This window comes from Lontra canadensis, unplaced genomic scaffold, assembly GCF_010015895.1.
Source record: "Lontra canadensis isolate GAN:19392208 unplaced genomic scaffold, GSC_riverotter_1.0 scaffold74, whole genome shotgun sequence".
NCBI classification, from domain to species: domain Eukaryota; kingdom Metazoa; phylum Chordata; class Mammalia; order Carnivora; family Mustelidae; genus Lontra; species Lontra canadensis.
This window is the reverse complement of record NW_022631068.1, coordinates 2,315,200-2,340,216: the sequence shown is the minus strand read 5'-3', so window position 1 is coordinate 2,340,216 and position 25,017 is coordinate 2,315,200. Positions and strand designations below refer to the sequence as shown.

The following is a 25,017-nucleotide window of genomic DNA, read 5'->3' as shown; positions in this document are numbered from 1 at the left end:
AAAAAAAACCTGATTCTGTAGGTATTATAATTGGCTCATTAAAAAAGTCTCCTCAATCTGTTACTAGATTATTGAGATCCTTTTTAATATTATGCAATGATTTGTTATAATAATATAATAACAGAGTTTTAATCTATTATCTACTTATTTGTTTTGTATTTATTCTATTATCTTATCTCTTTTTTCTTACTTTTCTTGTTTCCTGTCCTTTTTTTGGTTAATTGTATTAATTTCAGCGTATCTCCACCATTGTTATATTAGCTTTAGCTTTTGTTTTAGTTATTTTAAAATGATTTAGAATGAGCATACTTAATTTATCTTTATCACATGACATTCTGCCTTCATGTAATGTTATACCATTTTGTGTATAATGGACAATAGTATATTATACAGCCTTACAATTTAACTTCCATTCTATTGTGTTATTTATCATTCATTATACTTTTATTTATGTATTGTACCATTAAAAACATAGTTATTTTTTGTTTTAGACAGTAAGTTTAAAAAGAAAAATTTTACTGAAGTATAATTTACATAATATAAAACTTACCCATTGTAAGTTTCCATGAATTTTAGTAAGTTTACATAGTTATGTAATCAGTTTTAAAATAATTTCACTACCTTAAAAGTCCCCCTTGTGTATTTACAGTCAACCCCACTCCCATTCCAAGTATGGCTAACCACTGATCTGATTTCTGTCTCTACATTTTTGGCTTTTCTAGAAAGTTTATATAAATGGAATTAGACAATACATAGTTTTATGGATTTGGCATTTCATACTTTGCACATTTTTTTTAGGTTCACCCATATTTTTGTATGTATCAATAGTTCATTTCCTTTTTTTATTCTTGGGCAGTCCGTTATATGTGGATGCCATATTTGTTTATTAATTCCATCCATCGAACATTTGTGTTATTTCAAGTTTGGAGCCATTATGCATGATGCTGTTATGAACTTTTGCATACAGTCTTAGGGTACACAAATTTTCATTTCCCTTGTGTATCTATGTAAGGGTAGACTTTCTGGGCCCTGGAAGTTTATACTCAACTTTTTAAGTAACTCATACTGATTTCTAAACTGACTGTACTGTTTTACATTCTCACCAGTAATGTATGAGCATCCCCTTTATCTACATTCTCAATACTTGATGCATCAGTCTTTTAGTATGTAGATATCCTAGAGAGTATAATAGTGTTATCTTATTATGGTTTTAATTTAGATTTCCCTAATGACTAATGATATTGGGAATCTCTTTATATACTTATTTGCCATCATGTATCTTATTTGGTGAAGTGTCAGCTCAAATTTTGCTCAGGTTCTTATTGTTCTTATTGGGTTTTTTTTTTTTTTTACTTCTTACTATTGTGTGGGTATATTTCTGGACTCCCTATTGTAGTCTATATGTATATCCATAGACCCATATCACATTGTCTTGATTACTGTAGCTTTACAATAAGTTATGAATAAAGGCAGTGTAATTCCTCCAGTTTTGTGTTTTTCCAAATTATTCTGGCTATTCTAGGTCCTTTCCATTTCCATATGCATTTTAGGATCAGTTTGTTACTTTCTACAAAACAAGCTTGCTGAGATTCTGATGTGGATTTCAATGAATATATGGATTAATAGGGGAAATTGCCATCTTAACGATTTTGAGTCTTCCAATCCATGAAGAAGGCATATCCCTTTATTCATTCACATCTTCTTTAAATTCTTGCTGCTATATTTTGTAGTTTTCAGTATATAGGTTTTGCATGTTTGTTAAGTATATTCCAAATATATTCCATTTTATTCTTTTTAATACTATTATTATGAGCATTCTTTCCATAATTTTGTTTTCAGATTGTTACTATTATTTAGAAATACAATTGATTTTTGTAAGTTTATTGTTATACAACTTACATTGTTAGTTACTGTAATACAATTGATTTTTGTATATTGAATCTGTATTACATTGCCTTGGTTAGTAGTTATAGTAGCTTTCTTGTTAGTTTCCTTAGGATTTTATACATAGATGATCATGAATATGTGAATGAAGACAGTTTTACTTTTGTATTTCCACTTTGTATGCCTTTGATTTCTTTTATTTACTTTATTTCACTGGTAGAATCTCCAAAACATGATTTCATAGAAGAGGTGAGGCCAGAAATCCTACTAAGTTTATAATGTTAGTAGAAAAACATTTAGTCTTTGGGCATTAAGTATGAAATTTGTTGTAAATTTTTAATAAATTCCATTATCTGGTTGACGAAGCTTTTTCGTATTCCTACTTTTTAAAGAGTTGTTAAAAATCATGACTGGGTGTTGGATTTTATCAAATCCTTTTTCTGTGCCTATTGAGATGGTCATGTGGAAATTTATTAATATGGTATATTACATTACTTGATTTACTTGATTTTTGGGTGTTAAACCAACCTTGCATTCCTGGGATAAAGCCCACTTGATCAGAATGTGTACTTCTTTTTGGATATTGCTGGATTTGTTTGCTAATATTTCCTTAAAGAGTTTTACACCCATGTTTGTGGCAGATATTGGAATGTTGTTTGGTGTCTTGTTGTGTCTTTGTCTGGCTTCAGTATCAGGGTGATACCTGCTTTGTAAAATAGAGAAGTGTTCCCTATTTTTCTCTTTTCTGGAGTTTGTGTAGGATTTGTGTCATTTATTCCTTAAATGTGTGGTAGAATTCACGTGTGAAGGCATATGGGCCCTAGGGCTTCCTTGTGGGATGAATCTTAATTTTCAATTCAGTTTTTTACTTGATATATGTCTTTATATATTTTCTATTCTTAAGTCAGTTTTGGTACTTTATATCTTCCTCAGAATTTTTTCACTTCATTTGTCTAAGTTGTTGGCATGAGGTTATTCGTAATACTCCCTTATAATTCTGTAGAAACTTTCTGATATCCACTCTTTCATTCATTCCTGATTTTGGTAATTTGTGTCTTCTTTCCTATTCTTGGTCAGTCTAGCTAGAAGCTTGCCAATTTTGTTGATATCTTCAAAGAACTATTGTCTGGTTTTATTTATCTTTGCTATTGTTTTCTTTTTTTCTTTTCCACTGGTTTCTGCTCTGATTTTTGCTCTTAACAGCCTCCTGCTTAATTAGAGTTGGATTCAGCCTTTATTTTATGGCCTTCTGAGGTAAAAACTTAAGATCATTGATTTTGAATTTTTGTTCTTTTTTAATATGCATTTCAAACTATACATTTTCTTCTAAGGACTTATCTGCATTCCATAATTTTTAATATGTTTTGTTTATGTTTTCATTCAGTTCAAGGTATTTCCAATTTCACTTGAGATTTTTCTGTATTTTATGTAGAAGTATGTTATTTAATTTCCAAATATTTGGAGATTTCCTAGATTTCTTTCTTTGTTGATTTCTGACTTAATTCCATGGTGATTGGGGAACACATTTTGTATAATTACATTCCTTTTAAATTTACTGAGACTCATTTAATAATATAACATATAGTCTATTCTGGGGAATGGCCCATTTGAGCTTGAAAAGTGTTTATTTTGTTGTTGAGTGGAGGATATATATATATATATATATATATATAAAATAGCCATTCTAGTGGATGTAAAAGTGGTATCTCATTGACTATTTTATTAGCATTTTCCTGATGGCTAATGATTTTGATCTTGTTTTCATGGGCTTATTGAACATTTATACATTTTTTGGAGAAATATCTATTCAAATCCTCTGTTCGTTTTAAAAACTGTATTGTTTGGGTTTATTTGTTGTTGTTTACTATTGATTTGTAGGAGTTCTTTATATATTATGGATACAAGTCTCTTATTAGACATTGGACTTGCAAATATTTTTTTCCAATCTGTGAGTTGTCTTTTTATTTTTTCCATGTTCCCCTTTGAAACACAAAAGTTTTCATTTTGATGAAGTTCAAAGTAACTATTTTTTTTCATCACTTGAACTCTTGATGTCATATCAGAGAAGGCTTTATTTAAGTCAAGGTCATGGAATTTTACTCCTGTATTTTCTTCTGAGAGTTTTCTTGTTTTACCTCTTAAAATATTTAGAGTTATATCTTACAGTTAAGCTATTTGCATATCAACATGGTCAATTTCAAACTTGTTTCAAAACTTAATCAGAGGAGGTTTGGCATAAGATTTACTCTGGATTAGTTTAGTCCTATGTCTAAAGCATGGCTCTTTCTGGAGGCTCAGTTAAATGCCCTGGACATTCAGTGAGGTCTCTCCACTCTGGCTAGTGAGACCTTTAATGTCTCCTATCATGCATAAGCTCCAGGAATTGCTCAGGTCTGTAATCCATTTGGAGTTAATTTTTGCATATGGTATAAGCACAGATCCAGCTTCATTGTTTTGCGTATAGATAAACAGTTATCCCAGCACCATTTGTTTGAAACTATTCTATCCCGATTGAACAGTCTTGGCACCCTTGCCAAAAGTTAATTGACCATATATGTATGGGCTTATTTCTGAGATTTCAATTTTATTCTGTTGATTAATATGTTATCCTATGTTAGTATCATGACTGCAAATTTAAGTGTACTCATCAACCCACTAGGGATTGATAGGCAGAGTAAAGAATCTTGTAGGTTTTGTCATGTTTAAGCATAACCCTTGTGCAATTCATTGACTGACCGTTAGACTAAGCTACTCTAAGTATCTCATATAAGTGGAATCATACAGTATTTTTTGTTGTTTTTGTGATCAGATTATTTCACTTAGCATTATGTCTTTAAAGTTCATTCACATGGCAGCATGTATTAGAATTTTCTTCCTTTTTTAAGGCTGAATAATATTCCGTTGTGTGTAAAATGTTGTTTATCCATTCATCCATCAGTAGACACTTGGGTTGTTCCTGCATTTTAGTTATTGTAAATAATGCTCCTATAAACATGGGCATACAAATATCTGTTTATGCTCCTGCTTTCAAGTCTTTAAAATATATATATCTAGAAATGGAATTTCTAAATCATATGGTAATACTATTTTTTATTTTTTTAGAAACTGTCATTTTCCCCCCATGGTGGTTGTGTCATTTTACATGCCCACCAGCAACGCACAAGGGTTCAAGCTTCTCTACATCCTCACCAACACTTGCCACTTTTTTTTAATAATAGCCATCCTAATGAGTGTGAAGTATGTTTCATTGTGCTTTTGATTTTTTTTCCCTAATGATTAATTCATGCATTTTTTTCTTATACTTAGTGGCTATTTGTGTATCTTCTTTGGAGAAATGCCTTGGTTATTTGCTGTTTTAAAAAATGTGTTGTTTGTTTCTTTGTTGTTGAGTTGAGGAATTCTCCATATATTCTGAATTCAACTGTTATTTTGTAAGATATTTTTTCTTTTCCTTCTTTCCTCTGGTCCTTAAATTACATGGATTTTACATCTCTTTATATTATTTTACAGGCCACTGAGGCTCTGTTTATTTTTTCAGCCTTTTTTTTTTTTTCACTCTGTAATTCCTTTTGGACAGTTTTACTTATGTATTCGAGTTTGTTGAAGTTTTCTTCTGAAGTCTCTAATATTTTAATCCTGTTTTCATTGAAAATTTTGTGTTTTCATCTCTAGAAGTTCCATTTTCTTCTTTAAAATATCCTCCATTTCTTTTCTTATTATGTTAATATTTTTCTCTACATTCTTGAACATATTTGTAATAGTTATTTTAAAGTACTTGTCTGCTAGTATCATCTTTATCATTTCTATATCTGTTTCTATTGACTGATTTTTCTCCTTGTTTTAAGTCACAGTTGCCGGATCCTTGATGTCTGGTAATTTTTTTTAAATTGATTGAATGAATGTTATTATCACATTGTTGAACATCTGGATTTTGTTTCTTTTAGAGAATATCTAGAATTATATCTTACAGTTAAGTTATTTACATATCAACATGGTCAGTTTCACACTTGTTTCAAAACTTAATTAGAACAGGTCCTTCATAGGATTTACTCTGGGCTAGTTTAGTTCTATTTCTATAGCAAGACCCTTTCTGGAGGCTCAATTAAATGCCTCAGACATTCAGTGAGGTCTCTCCACTGTGGCTGGTAAGAACCTAAATGTCTCCTATTCTTGCATAAGCTCCAGGAATTGCTCAGTTTACAACTGGTTAATAGTTCTTTGCTCAGTCTTATAGTTTTCTGCCTTGTATATGTGTACTTTAGTATTCATCAACAGACAATCTATGCAGATTTCTGGAACTCTTTTCCTACATAACTCCCTCTACTTTGATACTCTGCTACACAATTTCCAGTTACCTCAGATTTCCTGCTGTGATCTCTGTCTCTTCAAGTCATTGAGACCACCACCCTCTGCTGGGGCTTCCCCATCTCTGTGACTTTTTCCAGAAAATGCCTGTAGGCAGAAGGTTGGGGCTTTCTAGTAAGACTCGTTGCACTTATTTTCTTTCCTCTGAAGGATCCTAGCCCTGCATTGCCTGTTGTCCAATGTCTGAAAACACAGATCTCATGTATTTTGTCCAATTTTCTAATTGTTTATAATTGCATGGTGGGTGTGCAATTGCAGGATACTCTGTTATAAGGTCATGTTATAAGGTCAAAACAAAACTTTTGTTTTCTAATTGTGTTTTTGTATATTAGCTCCCTATTTTATAGATACTTAAATATCCTCACAAATCATCCTGGGGATGTTTATTAGAATACAGTTCATGTCTTTCATGTTTCTTGAATTGATGGTATTTCACTGATGGAAATTCCCCCCGCCATCTCAGCTTGGCTATCATTTTGGGGCAGTCCATCATTTTCAAATAGCTAGTGAGTTTTAATTGACTGGCAATATTTATAATAAAGGTCTACATTAATCTGAATTGATATTATGTGGGGGTTTCTTGGCATTTGTGTAGGTGGGTGATGGGGGGGAGACACACCATAGCCATTCATTCACTGGCTAATGCTGGTTTCTTTGATGGTGGGATCACAAGGATGTTCCCACACATGACCTCTTCTAATCTTTACATGATTCTCACCACTATTATAATGATTATTCCAATTTCACAGTTGAGGAAATTGAAGTTCAGAGATGTTCAGTAACTTTCCAAGGTCATAGAACTGTTGAGTGAAGTAATCAGGTTTAGAACCCAGAAGTTCTGTCTAACCTATGTGCTGTGCTATCTCCCATTTGCTTGATAGCTTCCAGAAATTTTGTGTATTTGGCCTATTGATGGAACTATTCCATGTTTTTCATTATAGGTACAGATATTTTCTAGTTTTAAATTTTCTTTGTCATATCATATAGCTTTTTTGAGTATTTTGAGAGTATCTGTGGTATTAGTCTTTTTATCTTGAAACTATAGCCCACAACATTTAAAAAAAATATTTTATTTATTTATTTATTTGGGAAAGAGAGAGCAGAAGGAGGAGCAGGGGAAGAGGGAGAAGCAGACTCACCACTGAGCAGGGAGTCCAATGTGGGGCCCGATGCAGGGCTCAATCTTGGGACCCTAGGATCATGACCTGAGTTGAAGGCAGATGCTTAACCAACTGAGCCACGCAGAAGCCCTATAGCCCACAACATTTTTTCCCATATTATCAACTATTTACATCAAATTCATCTTAAGTTAAAGTTCTCAGTGGAATGACTGAGACAAAGGAAGACATTTTTTTAAAGTAGGCTTTGTGCCTAACATGGGCCTTGAACTCACAACCCTGAGATCAAGACACGAGACCAAGACACCGACACTCTACCAACTTAGCCACCCAGGCTCCCCAAAGGAATAGACATTTTTGAGGGACTTCATACATGCGTTGTAAAAGTAAAATAAAATTCTAGTCAATTTTACCAAGACAGTCTCATCAAGTGGTACATAAGAATGCCAGCTGTTCCAAGAAGTGTAGTTTTTAATTGGTGTCTTTGAAAGACCTGAAGTTTCTAAGATGTCTAATGGTAGAATGTGAGGCCCAGTGACATATGTGCAGAGGAGGTATTTTTGGGAACAGTCCCTTCCCTGTACCTCCCAAATCCCTTACAGACCCCCTTTCTCATTGGGCGGCCCCTCCTGTGCATGTTGGGGGCAGGGCCTGTGCTGGGGGCACCTCTGCCAGGACCCTGCTGATCTATGTTCTCGCCTGACACTCAGCAGCTGTCGCGGAGGCGTGGGCTGCAGGCGCTGTTCCCCATGGGCCGTGTGCAGGCTGCAGGCCGGGATCCTTTCCCGCCTAATCCGAGGGGCACTGGTGGTGGGGAGGGAGACAGCTGGGTGTAACTGATCTGCAAAGGAATGGAGTGGTGCAGGCCTCCCAGTGCTGGGCTGGGCTGTCTGTAGGCTGCCCTCTCCAGCTGCCTCATTTTAACCCTTCCCTCTCTTACTTCTGTCTCCCCTCTCCATCCTTGGACTCCATCCCTGGAACATTCCCAGACCCCTAGGAATATCCCTGGCTGGTTCTGAACACCTTGCAGAGGACCCAGCCTTCTAATAGCTACTGTTTGGGAGGCTAGGGCAGGAGCAAGAGGCGCCTGTTTTAGATGGAGACAGAACTCTTGGAAGGCCTAGCAGATGACTCAGGCAGGGAAGGCTGTGAGGTTCGAGCAAAGAGACACTGCATGGGTTGGAGGAAACTCCCTGGAGGATGGAATGGAAGGAGCACTGGGTTTGGAGTCTGGTGTTGGCTCTGCTCACTTTGCAGTGAGACCTTGGGTAGGTCACTGTCTCTCTCTAGGGTCAGTTTCTGCTCCTGGAGATGTGGAGTTTGAAGGAGTTGACCTTAAAGGTTCTGTCCACAGTAGCAACAATAGCTCCGTTCATTAAATTCCTATGATAAGTCATGGGCTTTACCTGTAAACACTCTCACCATCACTTTGCCAGATTCTCATTTCCATTTTAGTGATGAAACTGAGATTTGGAGAGGATAAATCACGTAGCTGTTCAGAGAAAGAGCCAGACCCCATCATCCGGGCTCTTCCCCCAAGCACACTGCTCGCTCAGCTCCAACCATGTATAACCAGTGCCTGAGCTCAGGGGGAACTGGGACAGGAAACACAGCTGTCTGGGCACAGCACACTCAAAGGCTCGGTCGTGAGCCTGAGAGCTCCTGCAGAAATGGTAAGGCAGGGGGTCCGTCAGGCCCTGTGCTCCAGCTTTTCTCCTGCTCCGTGGCCTGCTCCGGCTGGGATCGCCTGGCTCAGCCAGGCAGCTTCCCACAGGGCGGCAGACTCTGCAGTTGTCCAGCCCGTTCCCATCCATGATCTCACTTGACACTCATGCCAGCCCTAGCATGTAGAACCTGTCGCCCCTCCTCACAAAGGGGGACTGAGGCTTGATGTTTGCCAACATCCTATAACTGGGAACTGGCCAAAGAGAGACTAGAATATTCTTTCCACTATCCTATCTGGCTTCTGGGAGGAAGGGGCCTGAATGGTAGCTGTTAGCCACCCAGCATTCTGCTTCTTGCTTTTCCCAGTGAGAAGGAAAGTCTGGGTGTGGACTCTGGAATGAGACAAGTACGGGCTCATGTCCTCAGTTCCCCCACTCTCCAGCTGTGCAGTTGCTTAACCTCTCTGAGCCTTAGTGTCCTTCTCTGTTGTAATGAAACGTGGGTGAAGAATGAATGAAGGTGAAAGCAAGGCCTGTGTCCCCCTTCCCTAAGCAGAGCATCGAGCCGCACTGGCATGTGACACCCCAGGCAAGCAGAACCAAGGGTCAGGGGGGTGCCGTGACCAAAAAGTAGGAGGCTGTGGGCAGGGGTTTTACAGCTCAAGGTTGGTCTGAAGACTAGGCAGGAGCTGCCCAGAGAGAGGAAGGAAAAGGGCATCCCAGATGAGGCAAGAACCCCAGGCAAAAACGCAGATGCAGGAATGGACGTGGTGTGTGCGTTGGGGGTGGGTGGGCAGGGACACGCTATCTTTCGCTGGCTAGAGAGGACCCTGTCCCAGAGGGAGGTCAGTCTTCATGGCAAGTGGGGGCTGAGTAGCAAGCCTCCAGAACGGCTCAACTCTGAAGAATGAGTTCTCCAAGCATGCAGTGACTTGACCCACCATCTTGCCCACCTTTCTCCTCCCCTTCCCTCCGCCCTGGGCTGCCAGGACCTCTGGGCAAAGGGCCGGCTGGGTATGTAGTTCCAGCTTGGGAGAGACAGCTGTGCAGGCCTCCTGCCTGCTGCAAGGGATTAACTGGCACTGCCGCAGTATGTTGGGGGGCACCTGGCTCCCTGGATCTGCCCACCACTATCCTCTTTAACTTCTTGCTGCCCGGCTCCTTACTTGTATGTTTAAAGGTATGTTCATACTCAGTTTCCAGTGGCCTGTATTAGACAATGGGGACCCAGGATGAATAAAGACGGAAAGCAGGGTGCACCCAACCAGAGGGTCCTTACCTGTCACTGCTCTTCCTCATGCCAGCCAAGGGCCCTCGGAGACCCTGATCTCTCCCCCAGCGAAACCCTTCTCTTTCCCCTGGCTCCTCCCAGCATATATGGCCAAGTCACTGCCTTCCTCAAACCTTCAAACAAATAAATCTTCCCTTGACCTCATGCCCTGTCTCTCTTCGGTCCTACTCAGCCAAACTCCTAAGCTTTGTCCCCACTATCTCCACCTCCTCGCTGAGAAGACATATTCCAGACCCAGATCCCTTCTTCCTGGGCACACAGCTGGACTACAGCTCGCAGCCTCCCCTGCAGTTAATTGTGGCCACATGCACAGGTTCTGGCTGCTGAGATGTGAGCGAAAGAGAGCAAGCCACTTGCTTTCCTATTTCCCCAGCCTCCAGTGCGAGCTGGCTTGATGCAGGTGAGCCTGTGCTGAAGTGGTGGTCCCTCAAGACAGAGGAGCCAGGGTCTCTGAATCATTTTGGATGGAAGGTTCCTGATACTCAGAAACGCCTGTGTTTGTTTTTGTTTTCTTTATAAGAGGGAGACATAAACCTCTATCATGTTTGAGCTACAGAAAAGGTCTGACTTGCTGTTCATTAAAAAAAATGAGGAACTTCGTTCCCCTTCTCCTCCACCTCCTCAGGTGGGACAGTCCAGGACAGCAGGGAAGAGGGGACCTTGAGCTCAGAAAAGAGGGTTGGAAATGGGGAAAGCTTTGCTTTGGGGAGGGCGATTTCCTGGCGCAGGATGTGACCAATGTTCTTATACAAGTAGCATCCGACCTTTAGCTTGAAATCTTTCCTGTTTGATCCAGGGTTGTGATTGCCATCTGCCTTCCCCAAATCACCAGGAGCCATGTGAGGCTCCAAGTCCATGTGGTCAGAGCCTTGGGGAGATATGAAAGGCAGGGCCACAGCAGGGCGAAGGGGCTGGGGGAAGAGGCTGGGCTGGGCAGGTGCTGACCCAGTGTTGGGAGTGGCGAGGAAAGGGTTAAAGGGTCTGTGAGCAGGATTGGCTCTCCACTCCATGAGGGCGGTAAAATCAGCATGTCGCCTCCAATTTGCTCTGGCCTGACCTTGAACGTGAATCATTCCATCACAATGTCCTTATTGATTTCCACAGGAAGAAGATTAAGCCCAGAAAATCAGGGCGGGAACTTGAGCCTGAAGCAGGGAAAATGGGATGGTTCTGGGGCTCAAAACCCCTCATGTTTGCAAAGACGTCACAGGGGGCCCGCAGGCTGTGCAGCCGCCCAGCTCAGCTACCAGGTCTTGGAGGGGCTGGGTCCTGGGTTTCTGTTTCCTTACCTGGCCTGGGGGCTTTCCTCAAGCTGTAAATTACAGGAAGAGTGGGGATGGGAATATGCCATAGATACTCCTTGAGCCTTGAGTCTGTCCTGGGGTGATCATTTCATCCTTCTGTACGCAGTGACAGTCTTTGGGACCCTCAGAACCAAAAAGGATGTTCTGGGACCATTGTTGCCATTGAACCAGCTGGCCCAAACAGCCAGGAAGGGCCCTCCTCAGTCCTGAAAACCCTTCAAGGGTATGAGCCTGTTGTGTGTGTGTGTGTGTATGCACACATACATATGTTTTTCCCCCGCATAGATGCATAAAGGTGGGTCGTTCTGTGGGAACTGACACACAATTTTTTTTCTTTGTTTAAGGTATCCTGGAGAGCCTGCTACGTCAGTATAGGAAACAGCTCTATAATCTTCACGGTGTGTCTGTACTGGGCAATCTAATCATTCCCTATCGGAAGGCATGTCAAGTTGTTACTACTTATAAAAAAAATTAAGATAATGCTATAATAAACAATTGGCACTTGCCTCCTTGTATGAATTACTTCTTTAGATGCTGTATTAGTTTTCTACAGCTGCGGTAACAATTACCACCCACTTGATGGCTTAAAGTAACACCAATGTATTCTCTTAGAGTTTCAGAGGTCAGAAGTCTTAAATCGGTTTCGCTGGGTTAAAATCAAGGCGTGGGCAGTCTTGCGTTCTTTCTGGAGGCTCCAGGGGAGAATCCATTCCTTGCCCCTCCCAGCTTCTAGAAGTCGCCCACATTCTTTGGCCAGTGGCCCCTTCCTCCAACCTCAAAGTGCATCATTTCAACCTCAGCATCTGTCATCCCATGTCCTCTGACTCCGACTCTCCTGCCTCCCTCTTACAAGGACTCTTGGGATTATACTGGGCCCACGTGGATGAGCCAGGATCACCTCCCCACCTCAAGAGTCTTATTCACACCTGCAGAGTCCTTTTTACTTTGTCAAGTCACATATTCCAAGGCTCTTGGCATGAATACGTGGAAGACCATCCTTCAGCTTATTACAGCTGTCTAGAAATTTGAGAGTTTCATCAAAGGGTATAAGTATTTTTGATGTGAATCACCATCTCCAAACTGTTTTAATGAACACTGACATCAGCATTGGGCAATTGGGCAACATTGATCAAAGTTTAAGTTCCTCCTTGTCTCCTGTCTTCTCCAGAGCACAGAGCACAGTATCACGCTGGGCAATGATTTGCTTCTTACTAATCTTTCACTGGAGTGTCTGAGTGTAAAGGAGTTGATTTCTCAGACCGAAGCTGAGGGAACAGGACTGGGATGTTTGGCCAGAGGGCTGGGGTGGGAGGTTGGCTTCCAGGAGGAACAGGCAGGAGGGGATGCCTGGCTGGAAGGGTAGGTGAGGAGGGAAGAAAAGGCAGGAATACTGTGATTCCAGTGATGGCTGTGATCACCGGAAGCCAGGCCCCATGGTGGGGCTGGGGCAGGTGCTGGGGAGCTGCCTCCAGCTAGAGCCCAAGAGAGCCAAGTCAGCAAAGCTGCATCGTCAGTGACAGGTAGATGAACAGTCATCTGAAAGTCTGAGGTTGCCTTTCCAAACCGAGGCCCCCACTGGGACGCTAGCTCCCCAGCTCCCCATGTCCTCGTCCTTCCTCCCACCCCTTCCCTTGGGAGCCAATCTCCTGTCAGCTCAGTTCCAACAAGCTGGGGGCAGGTGCTGGGGGTCGTGAGGAAGTTCGGGTGACAGATGGGGCAGGAGAAGTTGGAGTGACCTTCAGGGCCATGAAACAGGGTCTTCTCTTCACAGCTGAAATTCCTTCAGAGTCAAAGCAGACCGGACACCCTCAGAGACGCTCAGAGGCCTGGTGTCTTTCCGTGGTTTATTAGATACAGAATCAGAATATAGATCCGAGAAAAAGAAGCTGCAGGAACAGCTGGGGCCCAACCTGGCACAGGCTACTAACCCCAACCCTAGGACATCCCCACGGCCCCAGGCATATTAGGGTAGTGCTGGGGCATGAACAACCTTGTGTCCATGCCCTTTGCACCAGTGGAACAAAGGGGCATGTGGAAGTGACTTGTAGAGTGGGGTGTGAAAGGGACCTTAGCCCTGGCTTTAAGAAGGACACTCTGGTTCAGAGACAAGGCTCTGACAAAATGCTGGAAGACCAGTTGTATGTGTGGAGCACCTGCATTTCCCACTGACAGATGCTCTCCTGCTAAACAGTCCCACGAAGCAGAGAGCTAGGAATTGGCTGAGCCACAAAACTCACCTCAGGCCCCTCCAGAGACCAACTCTGCTATGTCCTTGGAGAAGAGGCACATGGCAAAGCCAGGCACGCCCTTCCAGGCTGAAGGTACCCTGAAACAGCCAATGGCCCTTGGGGGCTTCTGCCACCACCTCACAAGAACCAGCTGCCAGGGAGGCTGGGAGTGGGGGGCCACAGAGGGAGCAGGCATGGGTCTGTTCTTCTAAATCCTTTCCTGAACCACAGGGTAACGACAGAATGCCAGGGCATCCCTCTTGGGTCTACAGGGGACTCGAAGGTCACTGAGCCCATTCCCCTGTCTCTGGGCCTGACCTTGCAGACCTTGGTGGGAGGACCTGGGAACCCACCCTCTTCGCTTCTGGGAAATCCCCCTGTGCAGCCCCATGCAGACCTGTGTATTGCAGTTAAAGCCTCCTTGTCCTTTTACTATGTCTGTGGTTCTCCCAGGGTAGAAAGGGTCCACCACATCCCGGCCCTGCACATGGTCTTGAGTCTAGCTTGGGCCTGGTTTCTCAGGAAATCTCTCCCCCTCCGCCCCCCTGCTGCCAGAGTCAGGGTTCAGGCCCATTCCGGACCTCGGCCAAGGACAGAGTTGAGTTCCCTGAGCCCTCAGGTATAGATAGTACTTTTCGGTGTATGCAGGAGAGGGAGGCCAGAGAAGAAGCCAGGATGGGCAGGTGTGGCCCTTTCTAGTCACTCTCTGAGCCTCTGCTCGTCATTCCGTTCTCAGGGCCTACCCGCTCTCCACACCTGTAGTACCCAGGCCCACCCCCGCCCCCGTATCCTGGGCCCACTGGAAGCAGAAGGTGGGGGCGGCAGAGGTGGTCCAGCCAGCCCCGGCCCCCAGGCCTCAGGACCACTGGCAGGCACAGTCAGTGGGCTCCTGCACGGTGTAGGGCACCCAGGTGGCGTTGGTGGCACAGAAGAGCTGCACGGAGCGCCGCTGTAGGCCCACCTCCCTGCAGCACTTGCAAAAGCGGGCGTAGGTGTTGATGTTGTAGTTGTAGATGCTGGCGGACGGGCACCTCCCATCACAGGACACTAGGTTCACCTAGAGGTGGGCGGGCTGGTGAGGCTGACGGTGCAGCCCACCCCCTGAAGCCCCCTCTCCCACTGCCAGGGGGCGCCACTCACAGGGGTGTTGCTCCTGCATTCATTCTTTCGGATGGTCATACGGATCGTGACCTTCTTGCAGGAGCGCCCGTCTTCTTTACCTGGGGGGACAGGGAGGGGGCAGCTGTGGCTGTGGGACAGCAGGATGGGCCGGACTGGGGCAGTTAGTGTCATGCTTGAGGGTCTCTCTACTGGCGTTAGTGCCCATGCATTAGAGCCCCTCCCCAGCAAAGAGAAAGCCTTTCACTCAGTGCCCTGGAGAGACAGGCAGGTAGTGAAGGCAGGGGAGACAGGGAATGAGGTCTGGATGGCCTGTGGCGGGTGGTGCTCTGGGCTAGGGAAGAGGAGGATTTGGAGATGAGGCAGGCTGCCTCCCCACCCCAGCCCCAGTGCCTGTCTCTAACCCCTGTTGGTGACCCTGGCCCTGTCCCCACCCCTCTCTCAGCTTCAGCGTTCCGACTCTGAGAGGGCTTTGAGGATAAAGAATTGGCAATTTCCTGAATGTATGGAAACCCACTACCCTGTGCCAGAAGCTGGCACACAGCGGGCTCACTGGGTTTCCGTATCCATCAGACGGGGTCAGGGGTTCGCGCACCTCACACAGTCGTCACAGGCATGGAAGGTGACTGGCAGCATCTTCCTCTGCCTGGGCTGCACCTCCCACAGACAGGCCATCTTAGGGCCACTCAGCCCCTCACAGACGCAAATTATCTCCTCCCCAGGCCTTTCCTGTGCCCCGGCCTGAAACTACAACCCACTCCCTCCATCCTCTGCTCCCTCCCCGACCCCTCTCTTGCCTTATTCCTAGCCTGAGCACACAGCGTCACCATCTCACCAGAGACACGAGGGTAGTTATGCTGGGGAAACGGAAGCTTCAGACCTTCTTTTGAACCGCCCTCCCTCAACTTGCTGTGAGCTCTTTTCCATTCTAAATAAATACTCAATTTCATACCCTGATATGGGACTTGTAAGTTTGTATTCTTCTTAATGAGGCCTCCTCCCCAAATTGTGTCTCAATCCCCCTAAAACCAGAGGTATCCGTCTTATTATATATTTTACTCATTATTCTGTCTCTCCCACTAACACGTCAGCTGTGTCCACAGTGCCTAAAACAGGGCCTGGCGTATTCATGCTCAGTAAATATTTGCCTGATGCACAGATTCCCTCTGTCACCCCAGGGAGCCTGCCAGAAATGGGGTGGAATTCTAGCCTCTGGGCCTCACCACAGTGGGTTTTCCACCATACCAGCTGGAGGACTCCTGGCCAGAGCTAAGTTCACTTTTTCCTCCCCCTCTGCTTCTAGCAGGCAAGAGGCCCAAGGGCTGTCCTGGCCATGGCCCTTAGGGTCCTGGACCGAGACCAGCTGAGTGACCAGCGGGAGCAAAGCGGTGGCAGCACTGGGCGCTGATGGACTCCGGGAGAGTGGGCACCGCTGAAGCATTCCCACGTAAGCCCAGGGGGTGAGGGTCGCTATCCAGCATGCACTGTTGTCTGAAAGGCCCTTGCCAGAGGCGGGGAGCAGGGGCCCGTGCCCTTCCCTCCCCCACCCCCAGAGCTGGGGCCATCTAGCAGAAGGGACATTGTTGGGAACAGCAACATGGCTGCATGCCTGCAGTCCTTCCAAGAGGAGTACCTGGGTGGCAGTGGACACTAACTCGTGGAGGAGAGGCGGGGCTAACGGGGACCACAGGAAACAGGGTCCCCGGGGAACCTGGGGAGAGGGACATGGGTCGCAAGTCACATGGGAGCACATGGAATATTCAGCAAACGTGAGTTGCGGGTGAGAGATCAGCCAATGAGGCACTGAGCCCAGCTTTCCTGCGGTCTGTGAAGTGGACACAGGGTCCCAAATTCTGTCCTCCAAAGGCCAGTCTGAGGACCATAGGGGGAGGGGAGGCACGTAGGCAAAGGTCTTACAGTTGACTGGAACGTGCCTGCATATGTGTCTAGGGCTGTGGATTCCAGGGGCGAGATGTGAGGACAGATGCCCAGAGCTCTCACTCAGACTGAGTCGGGGACCCTGCGGGCCTGAATCCCACCCAGGGGGCACCTCTAAGACTGGGCTCCCGGCCACAGGAAGAATTCACCTAGGGGGCTTCTGGCTGGGGGTTGTGGCAGGTACAGGAGGAGGGAGAACAGGTGGGGAATTACTGACCTTGTGGACGTCCCCGTCTCCATCAAGAAGCAGAGGACTTTTGCTGGGATAGGGACATGAGTATGGTGTCTGCCCATTTGCGTATCTCTGCCAGTGCCATGAGACCCATGGGAGGGGTGTTATTCCTTCATTTAATAACCCCTGATGAACCCCCACTGGGGTGCCAGGCCAGGAACCTGGCCCTCTGAACCCTGATATGATACCCTGTCCCCCGACCCGAAAGGTGTCCCCCTTCACCCCTGGGCCTCAGCCGTGCTCACTCACATGTCCTGCAGCATCCTTCTAAGGAAGGTACCACTGAGCCCCCAACCTAGAGAGAGAGGAGAGGAGGTGAGTGGGAGAGCCTGTCCCAGACCTGGAGCCAAGATCCCAGCAAGAGGCAGTGAGAGTGCCTCCTTTCTCCCATGATGCTCCAGGAGTGGAGCACCAGATCTTTCCGTCCATCAGGCCCAGGCCAGTGGGAGAAGGGGCCCCTGGGCTGGCCATGGGAGAGCCACAGAGGCTAACCTGACTGGCTGGGACAGTGGCACTAAGGTGGCCTGTGGCCCCAGTAAGACTGCAGGAGGGACAAGAGGGTGTGGGCCCCCTATCCTTCCAGGGGCAGCTTCCCTCATGCCCCACCCTGTTCTCTCATTAGTGCTTCCTGCACAGAGGGTCAGGGAGGGGACGGGTGCAGGGGCTGACCCATTTGGGCCAGTGACGTGGGCTCTATCTCAGCCCTGGATAAGTCACCCGTTTCCTCTGGGCTTAGTTTTCCCACCTTGAAAATGGGGGCACAGCCCTCCTCCTTGCTTAGGAAATCAGCCAAACAATGATGTGAGAGAGCTTTGTGAATTAGGGAGTATATGCATGTGATTTTATGAGCGTGTACATGTGTGTACATGTGTGATTTTGTATTGAGAGGGTGAGTATGACTGGGAGGGTGTGTATTTATTTTCTAGGTAAGATCAGAAATATTTCAATGTCTGATATCAATCTTGGGAACTTCAATAATGCAACAATAACCCAGCCCTCCAGAAATCCTTTCCCTTGAGGTCTGCCCAGAGTGACAGCTGTCCCTTCTGGCGTTAGTTTGGTCAGTGGCAGTGCCATCAAACCATCCTAGGACTGAACTGGGCATCTGCACACTGCGTGTGGCCTGTGTGCCCCATTGTGTGACGGTCCATGGCATGTGTTCTGGCAGGCGGAGGTGTTCACGGCCCCGTGAGGTGTGCGGTGTGTGTGAGGGACTGACAGTCCATGTTGGTGTGTGTGTGAGGATGGATGTTTGTGTACACCTGGGCGCTGCCATGTGATGTCTGGGGATGTTGGCTGTGATGTGGTCAGAGTGGGACCACATGGAGGGATGTGGAGCTGGGATGGCAGGGTGCATACAGACTCCAGTGGACCCCTCCTCCCTCACCTCAGCACACAGGACCCCCCCCCCAGCCCCCATGCCCCCTGCCAGTAAGACGGCCGTATCCCTGGCTTCAGGCCACACCATGCAGGGAGGAAGTTGGCACTGACCTTGGCACACTCAGTCTCGTTGAGTGGGGGGCAGCTGATGGGTGAGCGGACGAGCACTGCGCCCAGGGGAGTGCTGCTGCAGTGATGGCGGGCACAGTCTGCGATCCAGGACGCCCCAGGCTGGAGGGCACAGAGGTGGCCAGATGGCCCGTGGGAACAGCTAGGGCACAACTCCGAACACAGGTGTGGCCCAGGACCCAGCACTGCCCAGGACACTGTCTGCACCTCTCCCTGAGCCCTGGCCTATCCCTAACCCACCGCACACCTTCCCCAGGTGGGTAGCTGGGGGGCCGCCTACCAAGAACAGGGAGGTGGTGCCGTTGGGGAAAGTGAAGAGGCAGGACACGTTCCTGCAGGAGCCGCAGCAGGCCGCCAGGTCCCGTGGGTGCTCGTACTCCTGGTTCTGCAGGATCGGGCAGGACGAGAGGGGCCTCAGCCCTGTGCCCACCTCCACCCTCCGGCCTTTCCTACTGCCTGAGGTCTCAGAGCCTGAAGCCCAGAGCAGGCCGCCCTCAGAAAGGGAGCTCCCAGCCTCTCGTGTCAGGCAGGAAGGTCTTCCCTCTGTCCTCCTCAAGCCTCCCTCACAGCAATTCCTAGACCCCGTCGACGAAGAGCACTTCCACCCATTTCAGAGGCAGCACTGCTGGTGATTAAGGGTGCTCCTTCTGGCTGTGCGTAGACCTCAGTTTGAGTCCTAGTCCCTGCGGGAATTTGGACAAATGACTGGACCTCCCTCAGCCTCCGTTTTCTCATTTGACAAATGGGGCTATTCCCACCCCCAACCCTCGTTAGCTTTTACAAGAAGCCAGTAACTATCCTAGCTACTGGGCATGCAGAAGTGCTCAACAAAGGGTAGCAGCACAGACACACACAGAGCAGCAAGGAGTGGGCCAGTCATAAGTAGGTGCCTCCATCGGTGTTCTCTCTGTCAGATACCTGCCGTGGCCAGACCCGCATTCTTGCTGTTCCCCTCCTGGCCTCTCCCAACCTGGCCCGAGCTCAGCATCTTCCACGGGGGTCTCTGAAGGGCCCCTCCCCCCGGCCCTACTCTTCAGATGTGTCTAGAAAGCTTGAAGATCCTCTGATTCCTGGAGCACCCAAGGTCACCCAGGCTGGTGCCCTGACCCTGCCCATCCCCCTCCCGCCCCACACCTACCGCCTCACAGTGGACATCACACAGCACAGAGGTGGTGTTGATTTGGTAGAAGCTGGTAAGAGGGTCAAGCACGTCAGTGCAGCGCGAGGTGTGGCACACACCGTCTGCCGAGAGCTCCACCACGGTCTGGCCCGGCAGCATCACCCCCAGCTCGCGGCTCAGGCACACAGGGGCCTTCACTGGGTAGGTGTGTGAGATGACCGCAGTCACCGAGAGCCCAGCAGGCACATCCAGTGCCCCCTGGCCAGCCCAGCCTGGCCCTACCCAATGGGCTTCCCTTCCCTGCTCACCGCACTCGTATTTGGCGCAGCCGCACACATTCTCCACGCTGTGCAGGAACTCTTCGTCCAGCTGGGACTTCTCCCACTGGGTGGGGGCAGAGGCAGTCAGCACCCCAGGGTGCAGAAGCCCAGGCCCGCCCTCGGGAGCAGTCTGCCACCCAGGCCCTTGTCTTTGTCAGTTGGCTCTGTGCTGCGGGTGGGGAGGGGGCTGGCGGGCCTGGGGTCCTTGGCTTCCAGGGAGCTCAGTCCCTCCCCAGCCAAGGGAAAAATTCCCAGCATGGCTCCCCACTGAGGAACACTCCCCAGTGTCCTCTCCTAGGGGCTAAGGGCTCTCCTTTCGCCCCAAGCACCCACTGGCCACCTCAACGAGGGACCACTGCCTGGCTGTCGGCCAAGAACCCTACATGGCTTATATCATTTACCCTCCTCATTCACCAGTTGAAGGGAGAAGAGGAGGGATGGGGAGGGGGAGAAAATGGGAGAAAGTGTGTGTTGTGGGACATGGGGTGAGGAGAATATATATAATCAGAAAATGGTGAAAAAACCCCTTTAAACATAACTTCACATTTCTTAAAGTATTTTCCCTTCCCTCAGGGGCTGTGCAGCCTGAAGGTGAAGGGTATGGCCTCTGGAGTCAGATTTCCTGGGTTCTAATCCTGACTGTGACTTACTAGCTTCATGACCTTAACCTTAGTCTCCTTATCTGTATAACTGAGATCATCATGGAATCAAGCTCATTGGGCTGTCATGAGAATTAATCTGAAAATATACATAAAAAGGCCTAGGAACGTCCCTGACATATAGTTAGCTCTCAGTAAACATTAGCTGCCATTATGAGTTTCATTACCATCATCATCATCTTCACCATCCTCCCCACCATCATCACCATCACTGTCATCTCCACCATCCCCACCACCACCATCATTGCCATCACCATCATCTTCGCCATCCCCCCACCATCATCACCATCATTATCATCATCACCATCACTGTCATCTCCACCATCCCCACTACCACCATCATCACCATCACCATCACCTTCACCATCCCCACCACCACCATCATCACCACCATCGCCATCATCTTCGCCATCCCCCCACCATCATCACCATCATTATCATCACCATCACTGTCATCTCCACCATCCCCACCACCACCATCATCACCATCATCTTCACCATCCCCACCACTACCATCATCACCACCATCATCACCACTATCATCACCATCATCTTCGCCATCCCCCCCACCATCACCATCATTATCATCATCACCATCACTGTCATCTCCACCATCCCCACCACCACCATCATCACCGTCACCATCACCATCACCATCATCTTCACCATCCCCACCACCACCATCATCACTATCACCATCATCGTCATCTTCACCATCCCCATCCCCACCATCCCCACCACCACCGTCATTGCCGTCCCCATCAGCATTGTACTTGCTCACCATGATGCGGAAGCATGAGCACGCCCACTTTATAAATGTGGACACTGTACTCAGAAAGCAGAGCTTAGGACAAGGAAGCTGATGAGGAAGCCAAGGCTTTCTGCACTACATTAAAGGAATAGGGTCTCCAGGGGGTGGGACACAGTAGAAAGGAAAGGGGGCGGCAGATCTCAGAGAGTGGGGAGAAACAGGGTCTCCATACCAGGTGGCACCGGGGCACTGGAATTGTATCGCAGTCACACTCTGAAAAACAGGAGAGGGCCGGGAGCCATCTCACTGGGAGCTGTCCAGGTGGAAGTCACCCTGGGTCCCCATACTGCTCCCTCCCTTGCAGCCCCTCCTCTGGCCCAGCCTCAGGCCCAGTCAGGGTGGGGGTCGAGGGGAAGAAGCCAAAATCTTAGCCTCCCCTCAGCCTCCCGGGACACGGGGGCTGTGGCTCCCCTGGTAAGCCTGTGGGGAGGCAGGGGTGGGTCCTGGTTCTAAGCTCCACTCCAGAGGCGGGTGAGGCTAAACAGGCAGACAGGCCAATCACAGGTTCCCTTTGTCATCTGGGCTTCATCCTGCCCCATCCTCCTGAGAGCCCTTTCTAGAGCAGATGTAGGGCCTCTCCAGAAGTGAACGTGGCAGGGGTGGAACTTCTGACCGTCTGTCTTTCCCAAATACGTATTTCAGCAAGTTCGGCTTTACTGGTACAAGTGTCCGGCCTCGGGCAGGTTCTGCTCAGGGAGAACCTGCTGCCCGGGCAGTGACAGCAAACCCAACAGACACGCAGGCTCTAGCTTCCCGAGAGGAGAGCGCAAGGTCAAAGCGCTTGTGAAAACACTCTCCTGGGTCCCTCACTCCTGCAGCAAATAGTTTTAAGCGCCTACTCCGTGCAGAGCTTTCCCTGTGCTCTGGGGACAAAGCTATGAATAAAACAGACCAAACTCTCTGGCCTCCTGACGTTAACACTGGAGGCCTGGAAAAAAGACGAGTGAAATGAAATAAATGCATAACTCTTTCTAAATCAACTCTTTCTAAGTCACATTTTTACATAAAGCTCACTGGTGTTCCTTATTGATCATGGAGGCTCCCAAAGGGGTTTGAGGCAAATTTTAACGAAGATTTTTTTTTTTAACTAACAGCTGCAGTAAAGGCTTTTTTTTTTTTAAGATGGAAAAACCTTTGGGGAACAGGGAACTCAATTTTTTCCTTCTTTCATCCTGGGGAGAAAATGGTGTAGGAATGCGAAGTGCCCAGCATTCAGACGCAGGGGGAGCAAGGCAGTGTTGATGGTTCTAGAGGGCTAGAATGTGAGCAGGTGGACCATGGGGGCCGTTCCTCCCCTGCCTCCCTCTCTGCGGAGCTGTGGGGAGGGGCGTCTCCACGCAGGGACTCACCGCAGGACTTGTAGGGGCAGCAGCGGTCCGGGCTCCACACCTCCACCAGGGCAGTGCCCATGCCACACTGCACGTGGGGACAGCGGAAGCTCTCGCACACTGTGAAGGAAGGGAGGCAGCGGACACATCAGCTGCAGACACCTTGGAGCAGAAACCCCCAGAAATACAACATTGGCTCCTCCTTGGTTGCCCCCACCCCTGTCCAATGTCCTTAGACACCCTCCAGGGCTGGAGCCCAGGGAAGAAGTCTGGGCTCCTGGAGTCTCCCCCCTAGAACTTCTTCTGGAAGCCTTAGTTCCACTCTGAGGAGGGATTAGCAATAGGACAGTGTCAAAACCTTAAAGTCACTCAACGGAGCCTTCCTTCCCCCTGGATTCTGTGTCACCCTGAGAGTAGGGGCAGATGGACACCAGGGACCAGTGCAAGCTCCACTGCTGGGAACGAACGTTCCCTCTAGAGGAGAATGCCATGCTATGCGCCCTGTGGGAACCATACCCACGGAGCCCACCCTGAACCCGCTCTGTTTCAGGAATGCTACACTCCAGGGTGCACACTTCCCTTTTTCCTATTCTTCAGGCAAGCCCTCTTAGTTTGGGGTTCCTCAGCCATTCTCATTTACTGGGAGGACAAGGCAAGGATTGAGGGACTCCTGGGCACAACTTTGGGGTGGGGAGGGGAGGTGTTTGGGGCAGCACTTTGAAAACTGTAAGATTGATTTGATTTACTAAAAAAAAAAAGTATATTGGCACAGGTAAAGATTATCGATTGATGTCTCAAAAAATTATGAGGTGGAAGGGGAGAAGGACCTTTGTATAGGGTCAAAGTAACGGGTTCCTTGAAAACTCTAAATGCAAGATGGCAGCAAGGGACAGTCACCGCCCTCAGTCAGGGCCCATGTTAGCCTCAGTTACACTGTCTCGACCAGATGGTCTGTGTTGCATGATGTGATGTACAGCGAAGCTCGCATCTGTGGAGCCCCACACTTGTGACTTGAGTCCACCAAGTCTTAGATCCGAATTCTGGTTTGCAGGAAGCGCAGAGGATGGGGGAGCAAGGTAAACAGTTCCAAGAGGAAGCAACGGATGAATCCAGAAGGTGGGACTTTTCTGCAGGACCCCAGCCCAAACTCTATAATTTCGTGTCGTGCAGAAAAAGACATCGATGCTAGGTCCAAAGATATTTAAGGGACAAAACAGGAATGTGTGGTCCTGGACTGGACAAACCAGGGAAGCTCTGGATGGGGCATGATATAACTTGAAAATGTATTAACATGAACTGAAAATAGTGGGTTAGAAAAAGAGCAGGTGGGGCACCTGGGTGGCTCAGTTGGTTAAGCGGCTGCCTTCGACTCGGGTCATGATCCCAGGATCCTGGGATCAAGCCCTGCATCAGGCTCTCTGCTCAGTGGAGAGCCTGCTTCTCCCTCTCCCTCTGCCTGCCTCTCTGCCTACTTACTTATGCTCTCTCTATCTCTCTGTAAAGTAAATAAATAAAATCTTAAAAAAAAAATGAGCAGGTATACATTTGTGACAACGTGGTTGGGCCCAGAGGGCATCATGCTCAGTCAGATAGAGAAAGACAAACACCATATGATTTCACTTATAGGAGGAGTCTGAAAAGCAGAACAAATGGGCAAACAAACAAACAAAAAACAGACTTTTAAATACAGAGAACAAACTGGTGGTTGCTGGCAGGGGTGATAGGTGAAATAGGTAAAGGGGAGGATACAAGATTACAGTTATAAAATAAGTAAGTTATGGAGATGAAAAGTACAGCACAGGGAACAGGGTCAACAATATTATAATGACACGGTGTGGTGACAGATGGTGATGACATTCTTCAAGATGAGCCCAAAGGAATGTGCACATGTTGAAATGCTATGTTGTATACTTGAAACTAATTAACATTGTATATTAATTATATTCTAATAAAAACAATAAAACAAATAAGAAAATCTAAAAAATCATGTACAGTATGAGCTTATTTTGATTAAAAACACACACACGTATAAAGGCCTAGTGAGTATGTGGAAGGATGTCTTCCAACCCCAACTGTGCTGACAGTGGGGTATCTAGGAAGCCAGAAGAACGTATTCTCACTTGCTTG

The 25,017-nt window shown here is 47.4% G+C and overlaps 1 protein-coding gene and 1 long non-coding RNA gene across 2 annotated transcripts in view; one reads left to right on the top strand and one right to left on the bottom strand.

Moving 5' to 3' along the window:
- LOC116881363 overlaps positions 1 to 12,106 on the top strand; it is a 29,828-nt gene extending 17,722 nt beyond the window's left edge. The window contains exons 3-4 of the long non-coding RNA XR_004385398.1: positions 11,427 to 11,572; positions 11,971 to 12,106. This is a non-coding gene — a long non-coding RNA (uncharacterized LOC116881363). The remainder of the gene's footprint in view (positions 1 to 11,426; positions 11,573 to 11,970) is intronic.
- Positions 12,107 to 14,631: 2,525 nt separating this feature from the next.
- The window catches only part of OTOG (otogelin), an 80,299-nt gene continuing 69,913 nt past the window's right edge, over positions 14,632 to 25,017 (bottom strand). Inside the window, exons 49-57 of the mRNA XM_032881248.1 lie at positions 22,912 to 23,010; positions 21,735 to 21,775; positions 20,081 to 20,156; positions 19,791 to 19,969; positions 18,933 to 19,037; positions 18,635 to 18,754; positions 17,393 to 17,438; positions 14,995 to 15,074; positions 14,632 to 14,911 (exon numbers count right to left, since the gene is read on the bottom strand). Of these exons, the coding sequence (XP_032737139.1) occupies positions 14,711 to 14,911; positions 14,995 to 15,074; positions 17,393 to 17,438; positions 18,635 to 18,754; positions 18,933 to 19,037; positions 19,791 to 19,969; positions 20,081 to 20,156; positions 21,735 to 21,775; positions 22,912 to 23,010 (947 nt within the window). The 3' untranslated portion in view covers positions 14,632 to 14,710. The remainder of the gene's footprint in view (positions 14,912 to 14,994; positions 15,075 to 17,392; positions 17,439 to 18,634; positions 18,755 to 18,932; positions 19,038 to 19,790; positions 19,970 to 20,080; positions 20,157 to 21,734; positions 21,776 to 22,911; positions 23,011 to 25,017) is intronic.